The sequence below is a fragment of the Martes martes genome (assembly GCF_963455335.1).
Source record: "Martes martes genome assembly, chromosome: 18".
In the NCBI taxonomy this organism is placed as follows: domain Eukaryota; kingdom Metazoa; phylum Chordata; class Mammalia; order Carnivora; family Mustelidae; genus Martes; species Martes martes.
The window spans coordinates 33,439,591-33,466,573 of record NC_137906.1 but is presented as its reverse complement, the minus strand read 5'-3'; the positions used below and the strand labels follow the sequence as shown (position 1 = coordinate 33,466,573).

General features: G+C 49.1%; 1 protein-coding gene across 1 annotated transcript in view; it reads right to left on the bottom strand.

The window, feature by feature from the left end:
• Window positions 1-26,983, bottom strand: part of GRIN2A (glutamate ionotropic receptor NMDA type subunit 2A) — a gene marked incomplete at both ends in the record, with an annotated part of 364,573 nt that overhangs the window by 3,192 nt on the left and 334,398 nt on the right. Inside the window, one exon of the mRNA XM_080830487.1 lies at window positions 5,157-5,395. Coding sequence (XP_080686613.1) covers window positions 5,157-5,395 — 239 coding nt within the window. The remainder of the gene's footprint in view (window positions 1-5,156; window positions 5,396-26,983) is intronic.

Genomic DNA, 26,983 nt, shown 5'->3' with positions numbered 1-26,983 from the left:
CCTGACCCTCTGCACCCCCGGCGGCATGGCTTGGGCTCCCCAAAGCCTGGCATTGTGCCCTTTCCCGCCTTCCAGCAGCCTGGTCCTCTGTCCCCTCTGCCTTGCTTCCACGGCTGCTGGGCGTGGCAATCACACCAGTGCGTCATGGGCTTCACCTAGCACAGAGCTTCTGGACTGTGTATGTGAACCTGTCCGTGCCTGCCCTGCCCAGCTCAGTAACAGAGTAATCCTACACCCGGACTAGGGAGGTGTGGCCTGTGTGGATGAGAACTGGTGTGACTCCTTGGGTCAGCCGAGGTCTGTGCCTTTTCTTCCTTTGGTTATTATTATAAAGAGAGTTTACTTTTTTTTTTTTTTTTTCCCTAAACTTGTAACTTGTAATGAGCTCCCGTTACCCTGCTAGAGATTTTGAGAACTTTCCTCCACCCCTCCCCCGACAGCAGTACGCCCCCTCCGGCCAAGAGGAGCTGGCTGTCCACGTGGGGAAGGCCCACAGAAGTGGTCAGGGAGCCGAGTTACATCTCAGGAATGGTGGGATGGCCGCTGATGGCTTTCTGTCACCCCTGACTCCCCTGGGACTCACAGGCTGTGGCTCAGGCAGCTCCCAGGTGCCAGTGTGCCTGGTGAAGCCTCAGGAAGGAGTCCAGGTGACAGACCCAGCTCGCCCCCGGCCTGGGGGGCAGCCTTCTCCCACTGAGTTGACCCATTTTCTTGATGGGCTGTCGAGGAGGAGGGTGCATAGCAGAGAGATGCAGAGAGAACGTGAGCCTGGAAGCCAACGGAAGTGAGTCCCAGCTCCATCTGTCATCAGCTCTGTGACTTTGGATAAGCCACTAAGATTTTTGAGCCTCAGTTTCCACATCTGCAAAGTGGGAACCACACTCTCTCCAGGGGGGTCGAGGGCAGGATAATACGATGCAGACAAAGCCCCAAGTTCAGGAGAGGTCCGTGAACGTGGGCAGGATGACCTGCGCCATGGGTCGTCCCCGATATGCACTACTTTGCTGTCCCACTGAGGACTGTGTGCTGCCGCAGACAATCTGCTCTGCTCCCCTCAAGAGTCTCTCTCAGAATGTTCTAGAAGGGTTGTGGGCTCTGCAGCCCTCCATGGTTCCCTGGAGTCTGGATGGCCCCTGAAGTATCTGCTGAGGCCTAAATGTTTATACTCTCCTCCAAGTTCACATGTTGGGATCCTCACCCTACAAGTAGATGGTGTGAGGAGGTGGGGCCTTTGGGAGGGGATGAGGTCCTGTGGGTGAGGTGCTCGTGAGTGGGATTAGTGCCCTTAGAAGAGAAACCCCAGAGAGCACCCTCGCCCCCTCCATGTCGTGAGGACACAAGGGGTAGTCTGTGGCCCAGAGGAGGACCTTCACCTGACCTTGCTGGCACCCTGCCTTCAGACCCCCAGCCTCCAGAACTCTGAGAAACGAACGTCTGCTGTTGGTGAGCTACCTGGTCTGTGGTAGTTACTGTGGCGCTAATGGACTGAGGCCGTGTCTGACTTCTGCTCTCTTGGTCCCGGGTGTGGCTGAGCCAGAAGCGCCCTTCACTGTCCCCAGACTCCCCTCAGCGGAGCCCACCGCACAGGCCGCGCAGTTTCCATCCCCCGGTCTCTGTCTTTCTCTGTCTCCCATTCCTCGTGACCGAAAACCGAGGCAGTTCTTTCTGCTGGTGAGAGTGAATACTGTGTTGTATGTGAGAGGGAGAGCATTTTGGAGAGAAAAATTAAGAGCCTCCCACAGACTAGAGGGCATTTTTTTTTTTTTTAAGTCAAAATCAAGGCAAAGGCCACGGCTGTGGGAGAAAGTGGGTTCTAATGACTTCTTGGAGCTCTGGCCCTGCCCTGGGCAGGAGCGGCCAGGAGCAGCCGTATGTCTGGTCTGTTTTCTGTTTTAAGATCCAGCAGCTTCCCGGGGGGCGTCCAGCCCACAGGGAGGGCTGCCCGTGTCCGCTGCGGTGACAGCCAGCTTACGGGCTGGGTGCGCCAGCTGCCGCGAGAGCTGGTTCACAAAGAGACCTGGCTCGTGGGCGGACGGGAACGAGCCTCGGGGGCAAGTACATTTCAGAGCAGCAGGCATCTCCGTCCCCCCGAAGGGAACCTGCCCTCGGAACCAGGCCGAAGCCCGGGACCCAGCCCTGCGCAAGTGACAGGCCTCCCCTTTCCTGCCTTTTCCTGGCCTGCTCCGTGAAGTAGGAAGAACCCCCGAGTTTCAAGGACATTTAAGGTGAAGCCAAAGGGTCCTGGTCCGGCCATTGTGGGGGCCTCAGTTTCTCCACATCCACAGGATGGGGGTGATCGTATCAAACTCACAGGGGTTGCGAGAGAGGATGGAGGAAACCTAACTGGCCCGGCCCTTATTCACATGTGACCGTAATTAACTGTGGGGTTGTGGTTTTGCCTTTGTAGGAAGGTGGGTTCTTGGCTTGGAGATTCCCCACTGCAGGTGTGTTTAAGAAAAAAAAAAATGTGTGTGCACAACTAAGACGTTTTTGTCTGTGTTCTCTGCGTAAGGGATATAGACGCAAGGTGGCATATGCATGAGTGTGCCCATAAGACAAGCTTTAGAGATGTGTGTTAGCCCGTGATGTTTAGAAAGGGAGAACTTTTTTTTTTTTTTTTTTAAAGCAATGCGTGGCATCAGGGCCTGAGCCCTTCTGAGTTCCCCTAACAAACAAGAGAGGCAGGAAAGTATATTAAATATGAAAACCTCCTATTCACACGTATCGGGCTGCGCTCATTTTAAAAGACAGATAATGTCTGGGGAGAAGGAGGGTCATTGCTGAAGCAGGGCTCCATGCTGCCTTGAGGACACAGGAGTGATGGTGCCTGAGAGTCCCCAGAGGGGCACGGGAGTCCTGGAAGTGCTCCTTTGAGACACGGGGTCCTCTCTCCCCGAGGGAGGGGAGACTGAAGCTCGGATTCCAGTATGCCTGGCTCCCCCCCTCCAATCCTGTCCCTCAAGATGCTTGCAAGTGGGGGATTTAGTTCATTTCTCGTAACGACAGTCCTCTCCACTGGCTCCCTTAATGGCATCTCAGACAGAGGGAGTGCTCTTCAGATACAAGCAGGGTTTACAAGGAAAAGCAACAGTGTGCATTTGCTTGTGATAATCCCAGAGTTGTTTGGATGTGGAAGGCCTTTAGTAACTGGTGGAGAGAATTAACTTAAAGTTGGCATAATACCTAGCTGTGTGCGCACACATTGTTATTCTTACGGAATCTGTGTTTAGATGCCATCAAGTTAATTAGGAATTATGTGTTTGCACAGAATGCAAGAGTGCCACTGAACAGAAAAATAAATCCTCCTCACTAAGCTAATCTGTGTCTTCTGAATCTCCAAAGTTCTTAAAAAATCACCAAATGCTAAGAATATACAAGTTCCTTTAAAAATGATTATTTCATTTTCCCCAGTAACCATTAGCATACCTAAACCAGGTGTTTTCCACCAGATGTTTTTCATTAAATTCTTTTACAGTGAAAACATTCCAAGGTGAGTACACAGGAGAAATAGGTAGATAAACACATGGATGGGTGAGATAGATGGGTAGATGGATGGACGGACGGGTAGAATGGAGGGATGGGTGGATGAGACAGATGGACAGATAGACGGGTGGATGGATGCGTGGATGAAATGGATGGGTGGGTGGACGGATGGACAGATGGGTGGGTGGGTAGGATGGATGGACAAATGGGTGGATGGATAGACGGACAGGTGGATGGATGGATGGATGGGTGGGTGGATGGACGGATGGATGAGCGGACGGATGGATGAGCGGACGGACGGATGGATGGGTGGGTGGATGGGTGGGTGGGCAGATGGAAAGATGACTGAGTGCAAGATAAATAATGTTACATTCTGTTAGAAGAGGAGTGAACATGTATGTATGATGCAACCAAGTGACGAGACAGTTGAACATGTAAACATGTCCATTGTGTGCATGTATGTGTTGTGTAGTATGATTTGCATCAAATATCTTGGGTTGCTTGTATTGGATGTTGGTTTCTATAAGAGTCTGTGCTCTGGCTGGTACCACACCACCCAGATTCAAGTCCCAGCTCCACCTTGGGTAATTCCCTAACCTCCTCCAACTTTTGAGTCTCCCCATCTGTACTCTGGGGCCAGTAACAGGTACCTACCTCACAGAGACAGCTTGTGGCTTAAAGGAGATGAAGAGTACGCAGTCCTTACAAGGTGCCTGGCACATACAGGGGCTCCGCAAATAGAAGCATTTTCCGTGATTGTTGTCCTTACTGATGAATTACAGGGACCGTTTTATGGTGACCTACACATGCTGTACTGTGCACCAGGAGGGGGTTTCCTTGTGTACGGTGTGTGCTCACTACATCAGGTGTGTTCTGGGCTGTCATTTATGCTGGGCTGTGTACTTTGGTTTTCTATTTGATGTGTGTGCATCTTCTCATAGTGAGTCAGGTCTTTGTTCCGTCTGAGGCTCTGTCGTATTACACGCGCTCCCTGTTTGGTTAGATGTGTGTACACAAAGCATGGCACCGAGATTTTGCTTTGGCACACATGTCCCATTGGGACGCGTGCGTGAGCTGTAACATCCTATCCGGGGATTTTAGCGGTGTCATAGAGCCACGTCTGGCTGCTAACGGTGGACCCCCACGGACAGCTGCGTTTGGCTGACAGGGTATTTTTTTTTTTTATTTGAATTAGTTACTAATATTTAAATACTGAAAGGTTTTGCGTCGTCAGATGACTACTTTCTCTTTTAAAGACTAGAAGACCCGGTAATATGGCCCTTGCGTTCCCATAAGATAATACTCCGCCGGACTTGAGGAGGACGGACCCCTTCGCGGGGTGGGGGTAGGCATTCTCGAGTGCTCCCTCACCTTGACCCCCAGGGGCGTTTGCTGGGTTTCATCTCACGTTCAGCTCGTGTTCATGCCCAACCCGCTTTACCCCCGTTCTCCTTCCCCCTCGGGCTTGCACGGTCATCTGGGCTTGCTGCGGCTGGGTTCTGAAGGCCCAGAGCCTGGATTCCTTTCCCGCAAGCCCCAGAAGGGGTGGCGAGCCAGGGCGAGGATGGGCCCCCGCGCCCCACCCAGGAGTCAGGAAGCCCCGGTTCTCTGGGAGCCGCACGGTCTTCTGGACCCGCGGGCCGCAGAAGGGAGTAGCCGGCGGGGGTACTGACCCTGCTGATGGAGAAGAGCAGCCCCGGGCGGTCGGAGCAGACGCCGGTGAAGCAGAAGCGCAGCTTCCAGTAGAAGAGGTGTTCCCAGATGAAGGTGATGAGGCTGAGGGCCATGGCGGCCGCCAGCATGTAGAACACGCCCGCCATGTTGTCGATGTCCAGCTGGCTGCTCATCACCTCGTTCTTCTCGTTGTGGCAGATCCCCGTGAGCCACAGGGTCTCCAGCTCCTCCATCTCGCCTGCACGGGAGACAAGAGCGGCGGGCAGTGAGGAGCGGGGCATGCACGGGGGATCTGGGGCAGAGCCGGCCCACTCGGAGCTTGGGGGGTGGGGGGAGGGGAGGGCGGTGCCTCACCGAGCGCTCCACGCATGCGCACGCGCACGCGCACAGGGACGCTCCGGGGGCAGCGGGACCCACCTAACACCGCTGTCGCGAGGGCAGATAGGGCACTATGTCGTCGGGTGCAGGTAAGTTACATTTTGTTCTGCCCACCCTCCTTTCCTCGACCCCCGTCCCCGGCACCCACTCCCGCCTGGGACGGGGCGTGGCCCGAACTGGCAGCTCGCCACCACGGAAAGGCTCGCGTCCCAGCTCGGACTTCGCCCCTCACTAGCTGGGGGGGCTGCAGGGCCGCAGCTCTCCCGTCTGGGAAATACCCGGGGCAGCACTGCCCGCGTCCTAGCGTCCTCACGAGGACCAAAGGAGCTCAGCCTGCAAACGTCCTAAACGCAGTGCCCGGCTCACAACAAGTTTTCCTAAATAGTAGCGTTCCCGGGGCTGTTCTGAAGGAGGCGCCCAGCACCGTGCCCGGCCCACGGCAGTCCGTTTCCTCTTGCGTCTCCCTTTAGGTTATCTGCGATTGTTCCAAGATGCCACCCACCGAGGGCAGAAAGCCCTGGAAGGAGACATCCCCGTCAGCTCTGAATGGCCCCTGGCAAACGCAACACCTCCCCACTTCGGCAGCCAGTGAAAGAAGCAGGGGGGGCTTTCAGGGGGAGAGAAAAAGGAGGCGTGCTCAGCATGGCCTTGTCTTTCTGTGTATTTCATCCAGTTGCCATTTAGGAGGAAATTCTCTGATCTCGATGTCTAGCAATGAAGCTGTCTAGCAATAAGTCACTAAACTGTGGCATTTATACTATGATTCAGACTTCAAAAATTATCCTTCAAGGACACCGAAAATCAAACAGGACGCATACAATATTAAATGGAAAGTATGACCATGTTGTGTGTGTGTGTGTGTGTGTGTGTGTGTGTCTGTAGATAAGATACAATACGAAACATGCCAAGAAAAGTAAAGGAAACACTCCAAATGTTTCTTTGATTTCTCGTTTGAAGAGGTGAGTGTAATGACTGCTTCCATAATGCTTTTTTAAGTTTTGTAAAATTAGCGTGTCACGCTCTTGGTTCATTCGCCTCTTGAGTGATTTGGCTGAACAGAGAAATCTAAGTTGATCCTTATTTTCCCCGGCCTTTTGAAGATGTTACTGAGTTTTCTTCTGATCTAGATTACCGTTGTTGAGAAGTTGGCTAATAATCTAACTTTTGCTACTCCCTATGCGATCTGTGTTTTCTTTTTGATGGGGTTTGAGACTTTCATTTTGTCTTTGGTGTGGAATGTAGGTGTAGATTTGCTTTATTATTAGTTCTGCTCTGGACTCTGTGTCATTCTTCGAGGTGTGACTCAGGACTTTAATTCTGGAAAAACATCTCACCTATTCTTGCTTCCCATATCAACCTTCCCTATCCCCCCCTTTTTATTTTAAATCAGTAGACTGTATTTTTCTAAAGTAGTTTTAGGGTTACAGAAACACTAAGCAGATCATACAGAGTTCCCATAACTCCTTCCTATTCCATTTCTCTTAGTACCATGTGACACTGGGGCGATATTTTTTTTTTCCCCAATTTATGAACCAACCTTGATACATTAACTAAAGCCCAATTTACATTAGGGTTTATATACATTATATATGTAATATAATACAATACATATATTTATGTATAATATACATGGAAATATATATATACATATAATCTATTATATATATACATATTATACATATATGTATACATGTTATACGTAACATATACGTATAACATATACATATATGTTACATGTTATATGTAAATATATTATACATAAATATAATATGTATATTTTATACATTAACTAAAGCCCACAATTTACATTAGGGTTCGTGCTTTGTGTTGTCCTGTTCTGTGGATTTTGCCCAGTGCCTAATGCCATGTGTCCATCACTATAGCATCATACAGAATAGTCCTTCTGCCTCCAAAGTCTCCCATGTGCCAGCCGGTTCGACTCTATTCACACCCCATCCTAACCCCTGGCAACCAATCATCTTTTAATGGTCCCCATAGTTTTGCCCTTTCCAGAATATCCAAGAGCTGGAACCATAGTGCACATGGCAGCCTTTTCCAACTGACTTCTTTCATGGTAACAAGATGTATTTTTTTTTCAAGGTGAGCAGTCCTCTGATTTATAAAAAGATGAAACAATTTAAAATGATCCAAAGTATCAATTCAAAGCAACATCAAAAAGCCAGCGCACTTAACTTGCTCAGTTCATAGCAGAGCAAGCGGGTAAGTGGGATAATTCACGCTGTAGCAGTTTGCTGTATGACCTGGTCGGGGGAAAAAAACTGATCAAGGCAGAGGCACTCTAGCTTTGAAGAACTAGAACCGAGGGGTTCCAGAGTGATCTGGCATCATTTACTCTTGTATTTATGGTTAGAAATGTACATGGTGGGAACTCCAGGTATCTTCTGGATCCTTCCTTTAAGGTCTCAGTTAACTGTGGCCACAGTGTTAGCACGTGGGTTGAGAACAACGTGCACTTAAATTCCTCTACTTCTGTCCATGGCTTGACAGCTTTCTTTTTACTTGCGAAAAATTTCCATCGTGTAGAGGTATGGTCTGTTTACCGCTCACCTGCTGAAAGACATCCTGGCTGCTTCTGAGTTTTGGCAGTTAGGAATCATTGGATGCTGTCAACATCCGTGTGCAGGTTTTCCTGTGGACAGCCGTTTTCAACTCCTTTGGGTAAATATGGGAGCACAACAGTGGGATTGTATGGTACGAATATGATTGGCCTTGTGGGAAACTGCCAAACCCTCTTCCAAGTGGCCGTGCCATTCTGTGTCCCCACGAGCAATGAATGAGCGTCGTCGTTGCTCCACACCCTCACCAGAATTTATCAGCATTGTCAGTGTTTTGGATTTTAGCCATTCTAATAAGGTACATAGAGGTATCGCACCATTTTAATCAGCAACCCCCTAAGAACACATGATCGTTCTATCTTTTCTCTTCTCCTGAAAATTGTGTTGAAAATATTCTAAACCTTCTCATTCTGTCCTCCAGGTTATTAACTTTGTTTTAATATTTTTCCACTCCTTGATGCCTCTGTCCTACAGTTAGATGCTTCCCACAGACCTATTTTCCAGCTCATTTATTCTTTCATTAATAATATTTAGCCTTCTGCTTTCGTTTAATCTGTTCTAATTGTGATACTTGTGCGGCCATCTTAAAATTCTACCCATTCTTTTTCATCATAACGTCTCATTCTTCTGTTACGAGTCTTAAAAAACTTCTCCACATTTAATAATTTCAAACCCACCATCTTTCAGATTAGTCTCTGCCCTTCCTCCTACCCACCACCTTGGTTTCTGGGGTTCACACTCTCTGCTTGCTGTGTGTGCTGGCTCTCGCAGTGGAGTTCTTCATTGTGACGTTTGTAACTTCGGGGGATGAGCTGATCTTCAGCAGGGCTGCTGTCCCTCTAAACCCCACGAGGCCCCTGAGCACACTGGGCCATAGAAACATTCCTACAGGGGGTGCTGAGTTTGCTTCTGCCATGGTTCCAGAGGCTTCCAACGTACCCGTTTTTGTATGAGACATGTGGCTGTCCCTGCCACGGGTTCACGCTTGGACCTCCAGTCATCCAGGTTTTAATTTCTCCCTCAGAGCTTCAAACAGATGGCAAAAACTTCTTGTACTTTCTTCATGTTGATGGAGTTTTTTTCTAGTCTTTTCACAGATGCGCTGATTCACTGGGGTTTCTCAGATTCATGCAGGGGTATCATTTTTGGCTCTCTGCACAGTTCAGGCCCCCCTTGTGGATGCTAAAGCCTCGGTCTCCACTCCTGCACCCTACACCCCCTTAGGCTGCTGAGTGTCCGCGGAAGGTGATGTGAGATTGGCACATTCCCCTCTGTTACCAGCACCCAAGTCTTCCCCGTTCTTTTGATCACGGTGCGTGCAAATGTGTGAGCGTGCGAGCACTCGCTTCTGATCCTGCACTGGGATGTGTTTGCAGCAGCAAAGGGGCTCCTGTCAATTTAGCCTCCCATCGTACCGCAACCACACAGATGTGTATACCTTTTGTTGTCGTGGCTAAAAATACATTCACATTTACGAGAGGGAAAAACAGGAAACCTGTCCTTTCGTAAATTCATCGCCCAGCAGGAAGGGTGTGGTTAATCAGCGGCGCAGGCATGGGAAGGGGCTTCTTGGTCTCTGTTCCTGTCCTTCCAACAGCCTGCGGGGGCTGCCGCGGGTCGTGCTTGTCCTGGGGGGCTTCTGTGGTATCACATCACTGTCCAGCCAGCAGCCCCCGGCTCATCCTCTCGCTTCTGCCTGCCACGTGCTTCCGGCTTCCTCTTTCCAGAGACCCGGACGCCTTCCCTTCAACACCCCAGCACGCTGCTGCCATCCCTCTCCCCTTGGACTCTGCAAGGACACAAAAGCGGGTCTCCGCACCTCGCTCTGTTCCCATTGGGGTTGTCCCAAACACAGCCGGGTTTGTGAGCCTAGACCAGGGCCCGTCTGGGTAGAAGAAACATCACTGGGTTCCTTTCATGGGGTAAACGTAAAGTTCTTTCTGCCGCCCTCTGACCCAACACCTCTCTCCCAGGAAGGCAGTCCGGGAAACCAGACCCTCAATCCCAGGTCCTCAATCCCAGTCACAGCCTCTGCTGCCGTCATTTCGCAGTCCTTCAGTTCCTGCCTCGTGGGCTTCTCCTGGCACACAGAACTGTAGTTCAAATACTTTCTTATTTTGTTTTTAAGTGACTCAAGCGTATTGTAATTTCCTCGGGGGCGATCAGGTGTTTTATGATTCTAATATTTCTCATGGCCGGCAGCACACTGCAAGGACTGAGTCCGTATTTTCTTTTCGTTTCTCTTTTTTTTTTTTTTTAATTTATTTATTTGACAGAGATCACGAGTAGGCAGAGAGGCGGGTGGCGGAGGGGGGAAGCAGGCTCCTCGCTGAGCAGAGAGCCCAATGCGGGACTCGATCCCAGCACCCTGAGATCATGACCTGAGCTGAAGGCAGAGGCTTAACCCACGGAGCCACCCAGGCGCCCCCTGTATTTTCTGTTTCTAGTTCTTTCCTCGCATCCTCGGACTTAAATTAGGCAGCACTGCAGACATGTTCAGATCTGCTGAGTGAGTCTGTCTGCTGTGTAAGTAGAAGGAATGACAGATCCAAAGGGAACTTGCCACGGGCTGGGAGCAGGAGGCTGAGCAGCGCGCGCGTCCTTGGCTCGGGTGGAAGCAGCCGCTCTGAGATGCTCACTCCGCCGTCCGTTTCTTCCATGACAAAGAGGCCGTGATCTCTGTCACGGTGGTCTTGTGAACTAGAGCTGGGAAGCGGGACAGTCAACTCTGTTTGCCGGAGCAGACGCATTCCTGCTGGGAAGACGGAGGCTGAGCGCGCTCCGGGGAGCCGAGGCAGCCTGGGCCGCTGCGGGTTTGCAGCCGGGCCCTGCTCTCTTTGTCCCTGCGTGATGCTGAAGCTTCCCCCTCTGTTTATACCTCGAAGGACGGGAAGCACCCACGTATCCGAGAGCACCTCTGCGGCCATGCACGTCATGTCCGATCAGAAGTCCTGCCGGGTCTGGTCTTCGGGGGGAAATGCTGGGTGCTCCAGGTATCCGTCCGGACCTCGGGGTTCTGTGCCGGCCTGAGGAAGGCGGGGAGGCTGGCTCACAGAGCGGGCGTCCCAGCTCTCCCTTTCTAGTGTTGCCACTAAAAGGCCATGGGGGGGCCATTAAAAGGTGGGAGCCAGAAAGATAGAAAATCTAAAAGGGAATATGTGAGAATAATTGAGACAGCGCCATGCAGGGGCCTGAGACGTGTCTCCACGAGCGGCTCGGGCTGTGCTGCTGCCGGAGGCCGTGGGATACCCGTCCGGCTACTCGCTCACAAAGTATCAGCTGTGCATTTCTCATTGGCGAGAAGGAATCAATGACAATACAGACACACACCATCCTGGAAATCCCAGGTAGAAAACACCAGAATGAGCCACAAAAGGGAGCACCCTTCCCTGAAGGGTTTGAGGAGCACGGCAAGCCATCCCGGCAGGTCCAGACTGCCCGAGGAGATAGGGTGAGTCTGTCTGCCCACACACACCTGCCTTCCACACCTACGACCCATCCGACCTTGGCCCCGAGACTCTACTTACCTATCCAGCCACTGGTCCCTTCCTTCATCTATTTTCCTATTCTCTTATTTAACGGAGTTGCCATAAATTCCATTCCATTTTGCGCACTGTACCAGGATTTTAAAACATTAACCCACGTGGCCCTACTATCAACCAGCTGTGGCTGGTGTCGCTATCATACCCATTTTGCAGATGAGGCAGGGAGAGCCATTTGCTCAGCATCTTGGGCGTATGTGTACCCAGCGGAACACAACGGTATTTAGCTCATAGGAGTCGTGCTGGAGTTGAATGAGGCTGCACAGACCCGCCCCGGGCAAACACTCATTACTCAGCACGTTTCCCTGCATACATGGTTCTTTGTTGCCTTTGGAGGGGGGGCAAGGTTGGGCAGGGGTGAGGGGTGTGGATCGCTCACCCCTCCCTCTGCCCTGCCAATCCACGGAGCCTGCAGTTGCAGGAAGGCATGTCCAGAGAGGAGGCTGAGCCCCACAAGAATCATCTGTATGTCCAAAGTGAGAGGAATCTGCTCATTTGCCCTCGGACTCGTTCTCTGCATTTCCAGAGGGACGGCAGTAGCTTTCCAGATGAGATTCCATTCTATGCCGCAAGACTGTCAGAGAACTAAGGGGATTGCTTCCAGAAAGGATTTTACAGCGCGCCACGCGACCGTGGCCTTCGGACTTCCTGAGCGTTGCTCGCCTGAGGTCGGTTGTAGAAAGATCATTGCGAAGCTGTACCCTTTAGGCTCTGTCCAGGGCCTGAGAACGGGCTGCCACGCATCTTCTTGAATCAGCCCACTCACGGACCCTTGAGGGCACGCATCTACGTAGAGTTTCTCGTGGTTTCCGGCCAGAGCACCCGACCCTACGCGGTGCTGGTATGGGGAGATTCCATGGGTGGTTTTGAGACGCTGGCTCTGATGATCTGTTTCATTTCCAGCCAAGGAAGCCAATGCTTTTTGGTTCTCTGAGGACTTACCTTTGGTTTTGCCTCTCTCCCTCCTGCATTCATTCACTCACTCACCCATTCATTGAGAAAAACATTTCTAAAGCACTGAGCACACGGTCAGCGGCATCTCCGTATTTTCACATGGAGACAAATCGCACACGGTCTTTGGGCTCCGTGAACTCAGAGGCTTGTAGGGGACGGCGTCCTGCAAGCCAGGCTTTCTGGCTGGATGAGATGACGGACTGTGCACAGGCAGTGTTTGGACATCAGAGAGAGGTTCAGAATTTGGGGGAAGGAAGAAGCAATGAAAGGAGGGACCAACTGCAGGGGACTTGGATTTTGTGCTGAGGAGTTGGGGTGTTGTGGGAACGGGGGGCCATCAGATGAGACCGGCTGGACCGAAGCCGTGTTCTCACCCATCGTGTCGGGCAGGCCGTTACAGGTGCGTGCGGATGGCAGACGGGAAGAAGGACAGGGACACAGTGTGGCGGTCTCCAGTAAATTCCATCCCAGTGACATAATCACCACTGGGGCCCCGTCCTAGTCTCTGAGGCGGGCAGGACGTGCAGTTTAAACTCTCCTGCTCCCAGGATATGTGGTGACCCAGAGAGAAACCAATTTGCAGGGAGACACTGAGAAGGGTCCACTGTGAATTGTAATCCTTATCACCACTGCCCATTGCACTTTACTCTGGATATGCCTGCTGCATGGTGTCATGCTGAAATCTTGCCAATGGCTACCTGTGGAATGCAGCTCAGAGGTCTCCACTTCCAGGAAGTCTTCCCTGAATGCACAAGAAGGTAGGTATGAGACCATGGTTTCTCTTCTACAACATCCGGGTCTCTTGTCAGTAGGAAACCTGTCACACTAGAGCCTAATCGCCATTTGCATCTAAATCCCCATCAGGAGGTGACTTTATTCAGGGTGGGCATCCTGCCATATTCTTTTTGTATCCCCAGTCCCTGGCGCAGGGCTTGACCCACCGCAGGGGGTCTGTACAGCCGTGTCAACTGCCAATAGCACGGGGCTCCTCTCCTTGATTAGCTTGTGATCCGCTGTTCTGAGCATCAGCAAAAGCCCAAGAGAGGAAGGAACCTGGGAAGCCCCAAGCAGAGGGGGTCAGGAAGAATGTCTGAAGCCCAGAAATCAAGCCTGACTCTCGGGGCATGCAAGTTCCAATCAAAGAAGTCAAGCGATAGAGTTTGGTGGTTCCCCAGCGGGAAGCAACTTCCATCTATAGCCGAAAGACGTCAGGATGAGCTTGCTGCTGATCCCGTCGGGGTTTGCTGTGAACACCAAGAGGGGAACTGACCCCGTTTCAAGCCCGTTTCATGTCTGGCCCAGGGACTGGGCACTTCGGGTTCCTCAGAAGCCCGAATGGAACTGGAAATGGCAAAGGAACAATTTTCTTTGTAGAGAATCTAGGGCACCATCATCGACAGGCCAGTGTTCTCGATGAGAACAGGTCCGGGGGCTGTGAGCTCTGCACTGTGGTCCCCAGAGCGAGGACAGCCCGGGGTCTGCAGGGTGGGGACCACATGCTCTCCTTGCACAGCTGTCCTAGAAGGAGCTGCTGGTCAGATCTGGGACCCTACCAGTCTGTGGACTTGGAACAGACTAAGGTTGTGGTGGTGGGGACAGTACAAGATTCTGAACACACGGAGCCTAAATCTGGAAGATGTCTCTCTCTTATTGACATGTCAGAATCTTCCATTTCTGTATAATGCTGAGAAGTCACAAAAGCAACATAAAAATAGGGTTAAGCCTCAAAGGATCCAGTCAGACGCAGAGACAGGCTCTCTTGGGCATCAGTGTGTTACTACGACCTTCCAGCTGAGGTCTCTGCTCTGTGGACGGAGCCCGAGGCCGCAGGAGGCCCTGCTGGGGGTCGTCATCGGGCTGGGGTTCCGTAGGCCACCAGACCAACCCGGCAGTTTGGAGTTGCGCAAATCTGTGCCACGGGTCCCCACCCCGTGTCTCTTGAGGAAGAAGGAGGAAGAAGAGCGCAGAGGTTGGGCCGTCCCACCAGACACCAGGCAACACACATGGTCATAGTTTTCCAACAGAAGGCGGGGTTGGCGAGAACCAGTTCTCTGGAGTAAGGCTGCGGGAAGACATCACTGGTGAATCCTGTGTATGCCCAGCACCTCTGGAGTCGGCTCCACCCATCTGCCTCCCACACCCCTCGATGGTCCAGCTGCCAGCACTCGGAAGGCATGCGCACTGGTAAGCATAAATGAATCCACAGTAACTTTTGGACAACTGCACGTTTTCTCCATTGATAGTCCTGAAAATCCTATGACTCATCATGTTCCTACATGATGAGGGCTTTTTAATGCCACAAAGGGGTCCTTGCATTTGAAAAGGCTGTAGATGTAGAGGGGGAAGGAAAAGAAAAGGATAGCGATAATCCCACACCCCACGTTGACAACGCTCGCTCTCTTAGCAGGTAAAATGGCGCCCCCACTTTTTGGCCCCTTTTGTTTCGGTGACCCAGTTTCCCAAGACTGTGGAGTCCTTAAGCAAAAGGATCACATCCATTGCCCATTTTCTCTGCATTCCCCATCACCCAGAACAGTGCAGGGACTTAAAGGGCACTCAAGATTTGGTTGTGGTGTGGAGGAGAAAAAGGAGGAGAGGGTGGGGAGGAAAGCAAAGGGGAGAGGAAGGAAGGAGGATATGAGGGAAGATGGAGAAGAGGAAAGAAGAGAAAGGGGAAATGGGACCTTTATAGGAAGGACCTTATATCTGCTGGCAGTGCTGGCCATAACCAATGCAGAAGGAAGATCCAGTTTGTCTTTTTATGGAGAGGGTGGGTTACAACTTAGGAGAATGCTCAGACTGATCCCATTTACAATTGTACCCAAATCATAAGATACCTAGGAATAAATCTAACCAAAGAGGCAAAGAATCTACTCAGAAAGCGAGAATACTCGTGAAGGAAATTGAGGAAGACACAAAGAAATGGAAAACCACTCCATGCTCATGGACTGGAAGAACAAATATTATGAAAATGTCTATCCTACCTAGAGCAATCTACACATGTAGTGCAATCCCTATCAAAATACCATCAACTTTTTTCAAAGAAATGGAACAAGTAATCCTAAAATGTACAGGGAACCAGAAAAGAACCCGAATAGTCAGAGGAATGTTGAAAAAGAAAACCAGAGTTGGAGGCATCACAATTCCAGACTTTAAGGTCTATTGCAAAACTGTCATCATCAAGACAGTATGGTACTGGCACAAAAACAGACACATAGATCCATGGAACAGATTAGAGAGCCCAGAAATAGACCCTCAACTCTATGGTCAACTAATTTTTGACAAAGCAGGAAAGAATGTCCAATGGGAAAAAAAAAAAGTCTCTTCAACAAACGGTGTTGGGAAAACTGGACAGCCACATGCAGAAAAGTGAAATTGGACCATTTCTTTACACCACACACACAAATAGACTCAAAATGGATGAAGGACCTCAATGTGAGACAGGAATCCATCAAAATCCTTGAGAAGAACACAGGCAGCAACCTCTTCGACCTCAGCCACAGCTACTTCTTCCTAGAAACATCACCAGAGGCAAGGGAAGCAAGGGCAAAAATGAACTATGGGGACTTCATCAAGATCAAATGCTTTTGGACAGCAAAGGAAACAGTCAACAAAACCAAAAGACAACTGACAGAATGGGAGAAGATACTCGCAAATGACATATCAGATAAAGGGCTAGTATCCAAAATCTATAAAGAACTTATCAAACTCAACATCCAAAAAACAAATAATCCAAACAAGAAATGGGCAGAGGACATAAATAGACATTTCTGCAAAGAAGACATCCAGATGGCCAACAGACACATGAAGTGCTCCACATCACTTGCCATCAAGGAAATACAAATCAAAAACACAGTGAGATACCACCTCACGCCAGTCAGAATGGCTAATATTAACCAGTCAGGAAACGACAGGTGCTGGTGAGGATGTGGAGAAAGGGGAACTCTCCTACACTGTTGGTGGGAATGCAAGTTGGTGCAGCCACTCTGGAAAACAGCATGGAGGTTCCTCAAAAAAGTTGAAAATAGAGCTACCCTAGGACCTAGCAATCGCACTACTGGGTATTTACCCAAAGATACAAATGTAGTGATCCAGAGGGGCACGTGCACCTGAATATTTATAGCAGCAATGTCCACAGTAGCCAAATTATGGAGAGAACCTAGATGTCCATCAACAGATTAATGGATAAAGAAGATGGGTATATATAATACCATGGAATACTATGCAGCCATCAAAAATGAAGTCTTGCCCTTTGCAACGACATGGATGGAACTAGAGGGTATTATGCTAAGTGAAGTAAGTCCATCAGAGAAAGACAATTATCATATGATCTCCCTGATACGAGGAATCTGAGAAACAAGACAGAGGATCCTAGGGGAAGGGAGGGAAAAATGAAACAAGATGAAACCAGAGAGGCAGACAAACCATCAAAGACTCTATTAAGAGTCTTCTCAGGAAACAAACTGAGGGTTGCTGGGGGTGTTGGTGGGGAGGGGTAGGGTGGTTGGGTGATGGACCCTGGAGAGGGTATGTGCTATGGTGAGTGCCGTGAATTGCATAAGACTGATGAATGCCAGACCTGTACCCCTGAAACAAGTAATACATTATATGTTAATTAAAAGGAAAAAAAAAAGAACGCTCCGACCTTGATGATAGCCTTCTCCCCTCCCTTACAGGTGGCAGTGCTCCTTGGACCTCTTCTTCCTGATAAGGGGGAGAGTGCAGGGGGACGGGGCATGGTTAAATTCAGATGCCAACTCAGGAAAGTATGTGGGGGAGACACTACAGTCCTCTTGCTGCATTCTACACAAGAACGGAGACGGAGAAGGAACTCGGGTCTCTCATCTATGGGCTACGGTCGTACAACAAAATCCAACATGAACACTCCTGCCTGCAGTGACACTAGCCCACCGTACCTCTGTCCTGGAAGGGAGAGACAGAGCCCTCAGAAACTACGGGAACCGCACGCTCTGCTGATGGAAACCTACGCTGGCCTTTCTTTCTCTGAAAATTGTTTGGACGTATCTGTTAGAACAGAGTATGTGCACATTCTGTGACCCAGCAATTTCATTCCTAGGTATATTCCCAAACAATTAAGTGCCTGCATGCACCGAAAGGGTACAAGAGTGTTCAAAACAGACAAAAGTGAAAAACACCACGAATGTTTATCATTAGCAAATGTAAAAATAAACTGCTGTATATTCATACAACGCACGACCATGCAGTAATGAATAAACAGGAGTTATATGCACGGATACAGATTAATGTCCTAAAAGATACAAAAAAAAATACAATAGATGTTTATGATTCTACCATATATTTGAGATTCAAAAGGAGGAAAAAACTACCCATATTCATGAAGGTCAGAATGGTGGTCACCTTTGGGGGGAAAGCTGGCTGGGAGGGAGCTTTCTGGGGTACTGGTCATGTTCTCAACTCTGATCTGAGTGGGTGTCACACAGTTGTATAAAAATTAATTGGACATTGAGATTTATGCAATGTAATGAATGTGTGTTATAAACTTAAAGAAAAAAGAAATATTCTTCCATTTTGGGGGTCAAGAGAGAATATAAGGAAAGGGGGGAAAAGGACTTTCTACCCCAGAAATTAAAAAGAAAATCTCTTTTTTTTTTTTTTTTTGGAAACATGACTTTTTTTTTTTTTTTTTACCAAGAAAAAGTTCTTAAAGGATAAAGGGGGATGAGTTATGTTAAATTCTTCCATATTGTTGGAATTATTTCACAAGAACATGCTGTACTTTAATATTGAAGCCAAAAGCCGCTGATCTTTCTGAAAAGGTCTAGTTAGTACATATTCGCAGCTCTGTGCGCTCCGTGGTCTCTGTCCCAACTACCCTCCTCTGCTCCTGCAGCACAAGAGCACCCTGAGACACACGCGGTGAATGAAAGGACGTGTCCGGGTCCCAATAAAACTTTATCAACAAAAACAGCCTACAGGGCAATGTGGGCCCTAGTTAGCAGAACCCTGATTTAAGCAATTTTAAAAAAAGGAAAATGATTTCTTAAAAAAATATATGTGAATAAGGATAGATCCCAATTTAGGGAGACTCTTATTATATCTGTGATACTTGCTGGGTACCCATGGACAGGTACTATGCTTAGCAGTTCTTGGATATTATACCATTGAACTTGGTGAGGTGCCATTACAATCCCTAATCTAAAGTGCCATTACAATCCCTAATCTAAAGGAGAGGAACGTGGCCCTTAAAAAGGGTAATAACTTTCCCAAGACCACAGAGCTAGGAGACATCAGTTGATGTATTTCAGCTCTAAGCGTTTGGTCTCGTCCCATGCTGCTATATTTAGGACATGTGTGTGTGTAATATTACAATCAAAGTTTTAGTAAGTTACTGAGATATATAAACTGTCCATTAAAATCCATATGTAAAAAGTTAAATGGCCAAAAAAGATGAAAAGACAACTTCCTTTTTTTTTTTTTTTCTCTCATTTTCACCAATCCAGGGAGCTCTGAGGCCAACGGCGAGATGCACCTTTTGAAACAGCAGAAAGAACACTAATGCTCAAGCCTTCTCGACTGTTTTAGAACCGGTGCATAGTAACTTTTAGATGGGAGCGAGCCTTTTGGGCATTTATAGGTCCAAGGCTCCTGAGGATGTTTACAGCTATGAACCCTTCAAATTCTACATTGAAGAGTTTGTTACAAACAGTTCAAAAAAAGAAGGGGGGGAGGCATGAATACGTTCCTTCCATCATTATATCCTGTAGCAAAAAAGGGACATTTTAACATTAGGAAAACACTGTAATGAATTATGGTTTAATAATGACTATGACATTCTATGCACAAATTAAAATCATTGTGAGGACCTGCTTATGTAATGGCATGAAAAAAAATCCCAAATATAATGTAAGTTAAAATAGTGGAATATAGAAAGTGTATATAACCACTTATTAAACGTATTTAAAGCGACGTGTCTGCCAGAAAAGACCCAGAAGCTAATACCTCAACCGAAAACAATTATGTTAAGGTAGTAGACCGGGTGATTTTGTGTGGCTATTACATTGCCTTTCCAAATAAGTGTTTACAAAATCATAGACTGAAAGGGACCTGGGGCCGGTGTGTATCCATCCGGTAATTCCCACATCGGGTTCTGTGACATCAGCGTTTGACTTCCCAGCAAGTCGTTCACTGTGTCTCATTTCAACGTTGACGGTTCTCTTGACATCTGACTTTCCCTGGCTGGAGCAATTCATTGCTTGTCGGGCCCGAATCTGGCACCGCTGACCTTGTTCTAATCCTGGCGTCGGGCCGATCATAAACACTGCAGCTCTGGATCTCCAGGGACCGATCGGGAAATTCACTGCAAACTTACACCCATGAAAACCCTCCGTGCTCTCCAGCACAGAGCAAGAGTCAATGGCCCTCCAGGATATTTATGGGTTTTATCTGTTCCTTAAGTAAGTGCCGTTCCATTATTATTCCAAATATGTCTCTAGTTAAAATTAGGAGGGAGATAAACAAGTCTAATTTTTATGGTACCATCTGGTCACAGGCCAATGAAGAAGCAGTTAAACCCTTTATTGCTAATCTATGCTTAGGACAGATTTCATTTCCTCCTCTCGAAACATTTCATTTCTCAGAGAACAGTGGGCCGTGAACATAGATTTTTAGGTCATAGGAGGGTCAAAGTGACTCGGCTGCTGGGGTGTCAAAATGGTCATGGATCACCAGCCCCCTGTGGTACAGCGTCGAAGCTGCTGGGCTGGGTGGAAGTGAGGTTTGGCCGCCTGTCAAAGTCATGCACACAGAGCATCTCCAGCGACCCTCGCTGTGGTCGCTGTGGACCGCCGTGTGGTGACCAGCTGATGCTTACACGTTCCACACGATTTATTTCTCGTGTTTTCTCAACCTCCGAAGGTCTCTGGATACAGAAACGCAGTCAAGAGCCTTTAGAGAGGAGAGTGCATAAAACTCAGGGTAAAGACCTGGTTTCACGGAGCCCAGACAAGTGACCTGTTGGCCGCTGGCCTCTGTGTCCTGAGCGTGGCAGTCAGAGAATAACGTGTCTAAGTGCTAAACAGCGTTAGTCTAGGGAGTGCTTCTTAAATCTTACTGGGCATTAGGGATTCCAGAGTGTAAAAAAGCCCCCATGGGGTGAAAAGCACTTTCAACAGGCTCTCCAAGCGAGTCTGATGGACACAGATGAGCCACGGCCCTTTGCAGGGAAAGGGACCGTTAAGGGCAACAGAGCTTCTCGTCATTTTTACTTTCCACCACCTGGAGCTTAGAAGCTGCCTAGTTACTCTTTGTTGAGTGAATGTCTAGAGGCAGGGTGAATGAATGAATTTGAACAACTGAGTTAATAAATCAGGGGCCTCTGTCAATGGCATCTGGTCTTGCTAACTTGGCCAGAAAGTCTGTGATTTATACAGTAGGTAGCCGGGCTCAGCCCAAACTGTGAGGTCTGCCTTTGAAGTCTCAATTTGATTAAAACCCATTTAGCGAGGAACAGTAACTTTCTGAAATGCTGGGGATTATGCAGCTCGGAGGAGCTCTGTGGGGAGCAAGCAATTCCGGCAGCCGGGGATGGGTCTTTGTGAACCTGGAGAGGCTGCTCTGCGAGCCTGTATCCAGGCCAAACATCTGACTCCTCTTAATTACATTCTGCCCTTGTTTCGTTCCTTCTCATCTCTGGCTTCTGGATCCTGAGTTTTCCCCAAACTGCCAGGGCTGAATGAGCTCAAAAATGAGGCTGAGCCTGTTCCCATGACGCCAGGGCCTGGGGCATGGACAAGTCTCCTTCTCCAAGGAAAAATGGGACAAAGCATAGGTCACTTGCTCTCCCACCCTCAACCTCTGTCGCCAAGTTAATCTGCCCAGTGTGACCTGTAGGGGACCGACGCTGTTCCTCCAGCGACAGAGGACCGGACACTGAGTCTGGGTTCTGACTAATCTGCTTTTCAGTCACAGCTTTGACCCTTTCCAGGTAGAGACGGAGAGACGTCTACAAGAGTTACAGCAAAACAGAAGCAATACTGCATCATAGTTAAAGGCCCTGGGGCCCATCTGTCTACACCCTAATCTCAGATGTGCCCCTTAGGAGCTTGGACACATGACTTAACCTGCCTGTGACTCAGTTTCCTCATCTGCACCCAGTGGTTAATGATCATAACTCATGCCATGTAACCATTGCAAGCACCGAAAGAAATTAATATGTAGGAAGACCGAAGTTATTCTGGGACCCAGAGTTCTCCCTCAGTAAGCGTTACCTCTTGTTACGAACGCCTATAACAATAACAGTGATCAGGTTGTGGATCCGTTTAGAGAAACGTAAATCATCTCTTCCCCGCACCAGGGGCTCTCCGGTCCTTGGCACCTCCTCTCGCCCAGCCCCCCACCCCCTGCCTTATTCTGGTGTTTATCTCTTTAAACGGGCCAAGGCTGCTGGTTGCAATGGGGTGCTGCTGAGTCATCTGAGGACACGGGGACCTATGTCACGAAGAACTGCCGGCAGAGAAGCCAGCAGGAGACAGATGAGGAGGCCTCCGAGGCAGGAGTGAGTCAGCCCCTGGTCCCTGCCTCGCTGCAGCGTGGAGACGGGGCGGCCGCTGGCTCTGAGGCTTTTCTAGTTTCTGCTGCTCCGAGGAACCAGGGTGGCGTGCTCTGTAGCTGCCTGGGCTGAGTCCCACCTGCCTGGTCGCCCGCACACACCTCCCTCTGAGTCTGCCCTCCACGGCTCCCCTGGGCCGCTGCGTCCTCCCTCCCCATCAGGCTTGTCCCCTCCTCTCCCACCTGCCCCTTCCCTTAAGAGAACGGCACAACCTCGAGTTTCAAGTCTGCTCTGCCCTTCTGGTCTCCCCCAGACAGCCCAAGACCAGAAGCCATCACGCTTTTTCAATGAAGGGCCAGACTGCAAAATTCGGGGGCGCTTGCGGCAACTGGACGCTGCCCGTGTGGGGTGACCGCGGTCCCGGGCAGGTCCCGAGTGGACGGACATGGCTATGTTCCAACAAAACCTTATTTTCAAAACCAGGCAGTGGTCAGATTCCGCGCTGGGGCCATACTTTGCTAAACCTGGAGGAAAACACTGGTTTTGCCGTTTACCCGCTTGACGCGGAGACCACAAACTAGGCAACCATTTACGAGCCGTTTCAATGCTAAAAGCCAGGAACTGTATCTTCTTGCCGGTTCGATCCCTCCTAGAACGCCGTGTTACGCAGAAAATGCAAAACCGATGTTGGGCCAGAGGAGCACACAGAGTAAACCGTGTAAGGCGGCGCCTGCTTGTTGGCTCATCAGTGAGTTGCCTGTGAGCACCTACTGTGTGCCAAGCTCGGCAGCGAGTCCTACACGAGACAAAAGGCAACAAGAACAGGCCTGACAGTGTCTGCCCTCCAGGGACCGAGAACGCAGTGCCCCTCGCTGGGGCAGGGACACGGGGAGGCCGGCCGTGAGCAGGTATCTAACACGTGCTCGACACTGGGCTCGTCTCTCTCCGTTCGTTTTCACATTTCATCCCCAAACCACTCCGATGTAGAGATCAGAAAACCGGAATTCAGAGAAATTAATTCGCCTGAGATCATGCAGATAGGACGCTGTAGAACCTTCCGTCTTTCCCCTCCACTGGCCTTGCTTTGCTGAAGGCCACAGAACACCGAGCACGAAGCTGAAAGGGTTCACGGCTGATAAACGTTACCTACTTTAGAGCTGCGGTTTTTAAGGAAATCTTAAAGGGAGACGTGTAGACTGAAGGATAGGTCCAGTACCAAATCGGGAAATGGGCTTAGGAGAATGAAGAAGGAATTTTTCTTTTCTTTTTTTTTTTTTTTAATTTATTTTTTCAAGGAGAGAGATCACAGGTAGGCAGAGAGGCAGACAGAGAGAGAGAGAGAGAGGAGGAAGCAGGCTCCCCGCTGAGCAGAGAGCCCGATGCGGGGCTCGATCCCAGGACCCTGAGATCATGACCCGAGCCGAAGGCAGAGGCTTTAACTCTCTGAGCCACCCAGGGGACCCTTTTTAAGAGATTCTTTATCAGACTCTGTCCAGCGCAGAGCCCCATGTGGGGCTCGATCTCATGACCCTGAGATCATGACCTGAGCCAAAACCAAGAGTTAGATGCTTAAGCAACTGAGCCACCCAGGGGCCCAGGAATTTCATTTTTAAAGGGAGTTGCATGGAAGATTCCAGGCTTATCTTGCTTCTCTGAGAAAACTTCAAACAGTGGGATTGCAGACGCAATAAAAAGCTGAATGAGGGGAAACATTTAGGAGCGCCCCCAGCGAGGTCCTCAACCAGTGCTGCCCACGTATTCCTAAGCCAGCCTAAGAAGACAGGCTGCGAAGGCCACTTAGGGAGGAGCCCATCCTCGGAGTAGGGGCACGGGCCATTATCACCACCCAAGCTGCGGGGGTGTCCAGTTCTCCCCGAGACTCAGACATGAGCCCGAAGATATTGAGCTTAAGGCAGGGAGGAGGATATTAGCAACCCATCCAGCGGCTCCAAGCAATTTATGAGAATCCTAATTAGAGACACAGAAATTCTGTAATCACATGCTCTCTACTCTGGCCGGCAGCGTGGGGTCCCTCACCAGCCCAGCCATTCTGCTTGCTCCAGGGAGAGAGGGGGCAGCCTACAAAGCAATCGGGAACGGTTCACACTGACCCACTTGGAAGCAGGGAGTGGGCTTCTCCACGGACTCCCCTCCAGCACGCCCCACTCCACGATCGGTGAGCATAAGCGTTGTTAATCCTGGAGCCATGGTTTCCAAAGCCCTTGAGTCCTACTGCAGCTGCATCAAGGGCCTTATAAGTACAAGGGCAGAGCGTGTGGTCCCGTCCACTTTGTTATCGATCTGGGTAAGTCTTTACAACAATTACATGCAAAGTTGCAATGCAAACGGCCAGGGGGGCCCCCAGGGACCTATCCAGCTGAAATGACATATATGGTATCTTTTGAATATTTCGCATATGCTGTCTATCATAACTGCCCAGACAGGATATAACCGGGGTCACTAACTAGCTTTGAACGGGGCGTGTCTCAGCAAGATGGGTTGAGCGAGTCGCCCTGTTCATACGACGTTAGCAGCAGAATGCGGCATATCAGTAAGTTATAAAGATATATGATACATACGTACATTTGATTGGATTTGTTCCGTGAATTCAGATGAGCTACCGGGGGCAAGTAATGTATTTCTGTGTTTAAAAATAAACCAACAACCATGAAAACCGGGCAGAGTACAAAGAGGAAGATTAAATGCTTCTCAGGGCTAGAGCGTATTATTTATAGCTAAGGTGATCTGGCCACTAGCAACCAAGATTTTTGCCCGGAGCATGGTTTAATGGAAAGACGATCAGAACTGGCATTACGTGAGCTATAAAAACCCATACGAGGGGGCGCCTGGGTGGCTCAGTGGGTTAAAGCCTCTGCCTTCTTCTCAGGTCATGATCCCAGGGTCCTGAGATGGAGCCCTGCGGCGGGCTCTCTGCTCAGCGGGAAGCCTGCTTCCTCCTCTCTCTGCCTATTTGTCGTTTCTGTCAAATAAATAAAATCTTTAAAAAAAAAAATACCCATACAGGGTGTCATCCATAGACTGGCAGCTTTAGCATCCCCTAGAGCTTGTTAGAAATGCAGAAACTCGTCTACAGCCATACCACCCTGAACGTGCCCGATCTTTGATCTCGGAAGCTAAGCGGGGCCGGGCCTGGTTAGTACTTGGATGGAAGAAATGCAGAAACTTGGGCTCCCCCGCTCCAGAGGGACTGGAACAGAATCTGCCGGTTGACACGATCCCCCCGATCTAGATTCCCATTTACACCGAAGTTTGAAAGCTCTGCTGTAGCTCACTTAACCTAATGGGGCCTCATTTTTCTGCTCTGCAACATGGAAAAAGTAAGATGTACCCCAGAATACTGTACGAAGCGTTGCTAAGAACATTTGTGAGTTACTTGGCATCATGCCGGGCCGTTGAGTACGGACACAAAAACAATGGTTTCCTTCCTTTTCCTCAGCATCGCTTGCTGCTGAATATTATTATACAATCTTGTTCTCAATATCTTTTTGCTGGCCTCCACACACCAAAAGGGCTTTAACCTCTATGATCTTCCTTCTGTCTCTTCAAATCCCAGGATCACATTTTAAAAAACTACAAAATCCCTGAGATTGATGGGACCTAACAGATCTCATTTAACCTCTCCTCTGAAGCCAGAAATGCCATTTTTTTTTAGGTCCCAGACTGACTCATTTTCTATGTTCTTCATCAAGTGTCACCTCTTAGGTGCCCGGGACATACCAGGTACTCAAGAGAGATTCGCTGGTTTCTGGATGAATTAATGAATGACGATCTACGAACTCTGGCCCAGTCTCTTCTCCACTGAACTCTTACTATAAACGTTTTCCTTATGCCCTATTCTGCCTTTTCATCTTCCATTAAAACCCCCTATATCCCATGTTTCTTTTTTTTTTTTTTTTAAAGATTTTATTTATTTATTTGACAGAGATCACAAGTAGGCAGAGAGGCAGGCAGAGAGAGAGGAGGAAACAGGCTGCTTGCGGAGCAGAGAGCCCAATGCGGGGCTCGATCCCAGGACCCCGGGATCATGACCTGAGCCGAAGGCAGATGCTTTAACCCACTGAGCCACCGAGGTGCCCCCCATATTTCTTTTTGACCCCTCTCTCACCTATCCAAGATACCAGAGAATATCTATTTGTATGTATATATGAATTCATATATATAAATTATTATAAATATGTTCTTATTTTGAGATGAGCTATTTAAAGTTTATACATTGCCAACCAACAGGACTGCAAGTTCCTTGAAGGAGAGAGTAAAAAGACCATGACATCCCCCTCTTGGAACATCAGTGTCTAGAAAAGTATGTTTCTCAGTAAATACTGGATTCTGACGATCAGTGCTGAAGAGTATGGATACTCTGTGGTGTGGTTACTGAGGTACTGAGAACCAAAGATCCCCACAGTGCCCTCCATGGTCCCAGAAAGGACACAACAGTTAGACAGGAAAAGGTAAGGTCAGGTCTTACCTGGATCCTGTGTACCCCTTAAGGGAAATCACCAGTCCTTTTCCTAGGGAAATGCCTGGCGGACTTCATGTAAGAGGTTCCTCCAATAACCAAACACTCCACTTAAAGGTTATATTTACACAGCTCATTAGGAAAATTTTTTACACTTTTGACACTCATTAGACTCGTAATCGTCCACCAAAGCTACTCTATAACAAGAGATAAACACTCCATTCTGGAGGATGAATAATAATGAGGTACTGCTTAGCACTGTGCTCTTTACAGGTCTAATTTTAGAGCATAATTAATCCTGCTGAAGCTGCGTAAGATAAGTGAAATATTGATGCAGCTGTGTTAATTCATGTATTTACTCCTAGAGAGA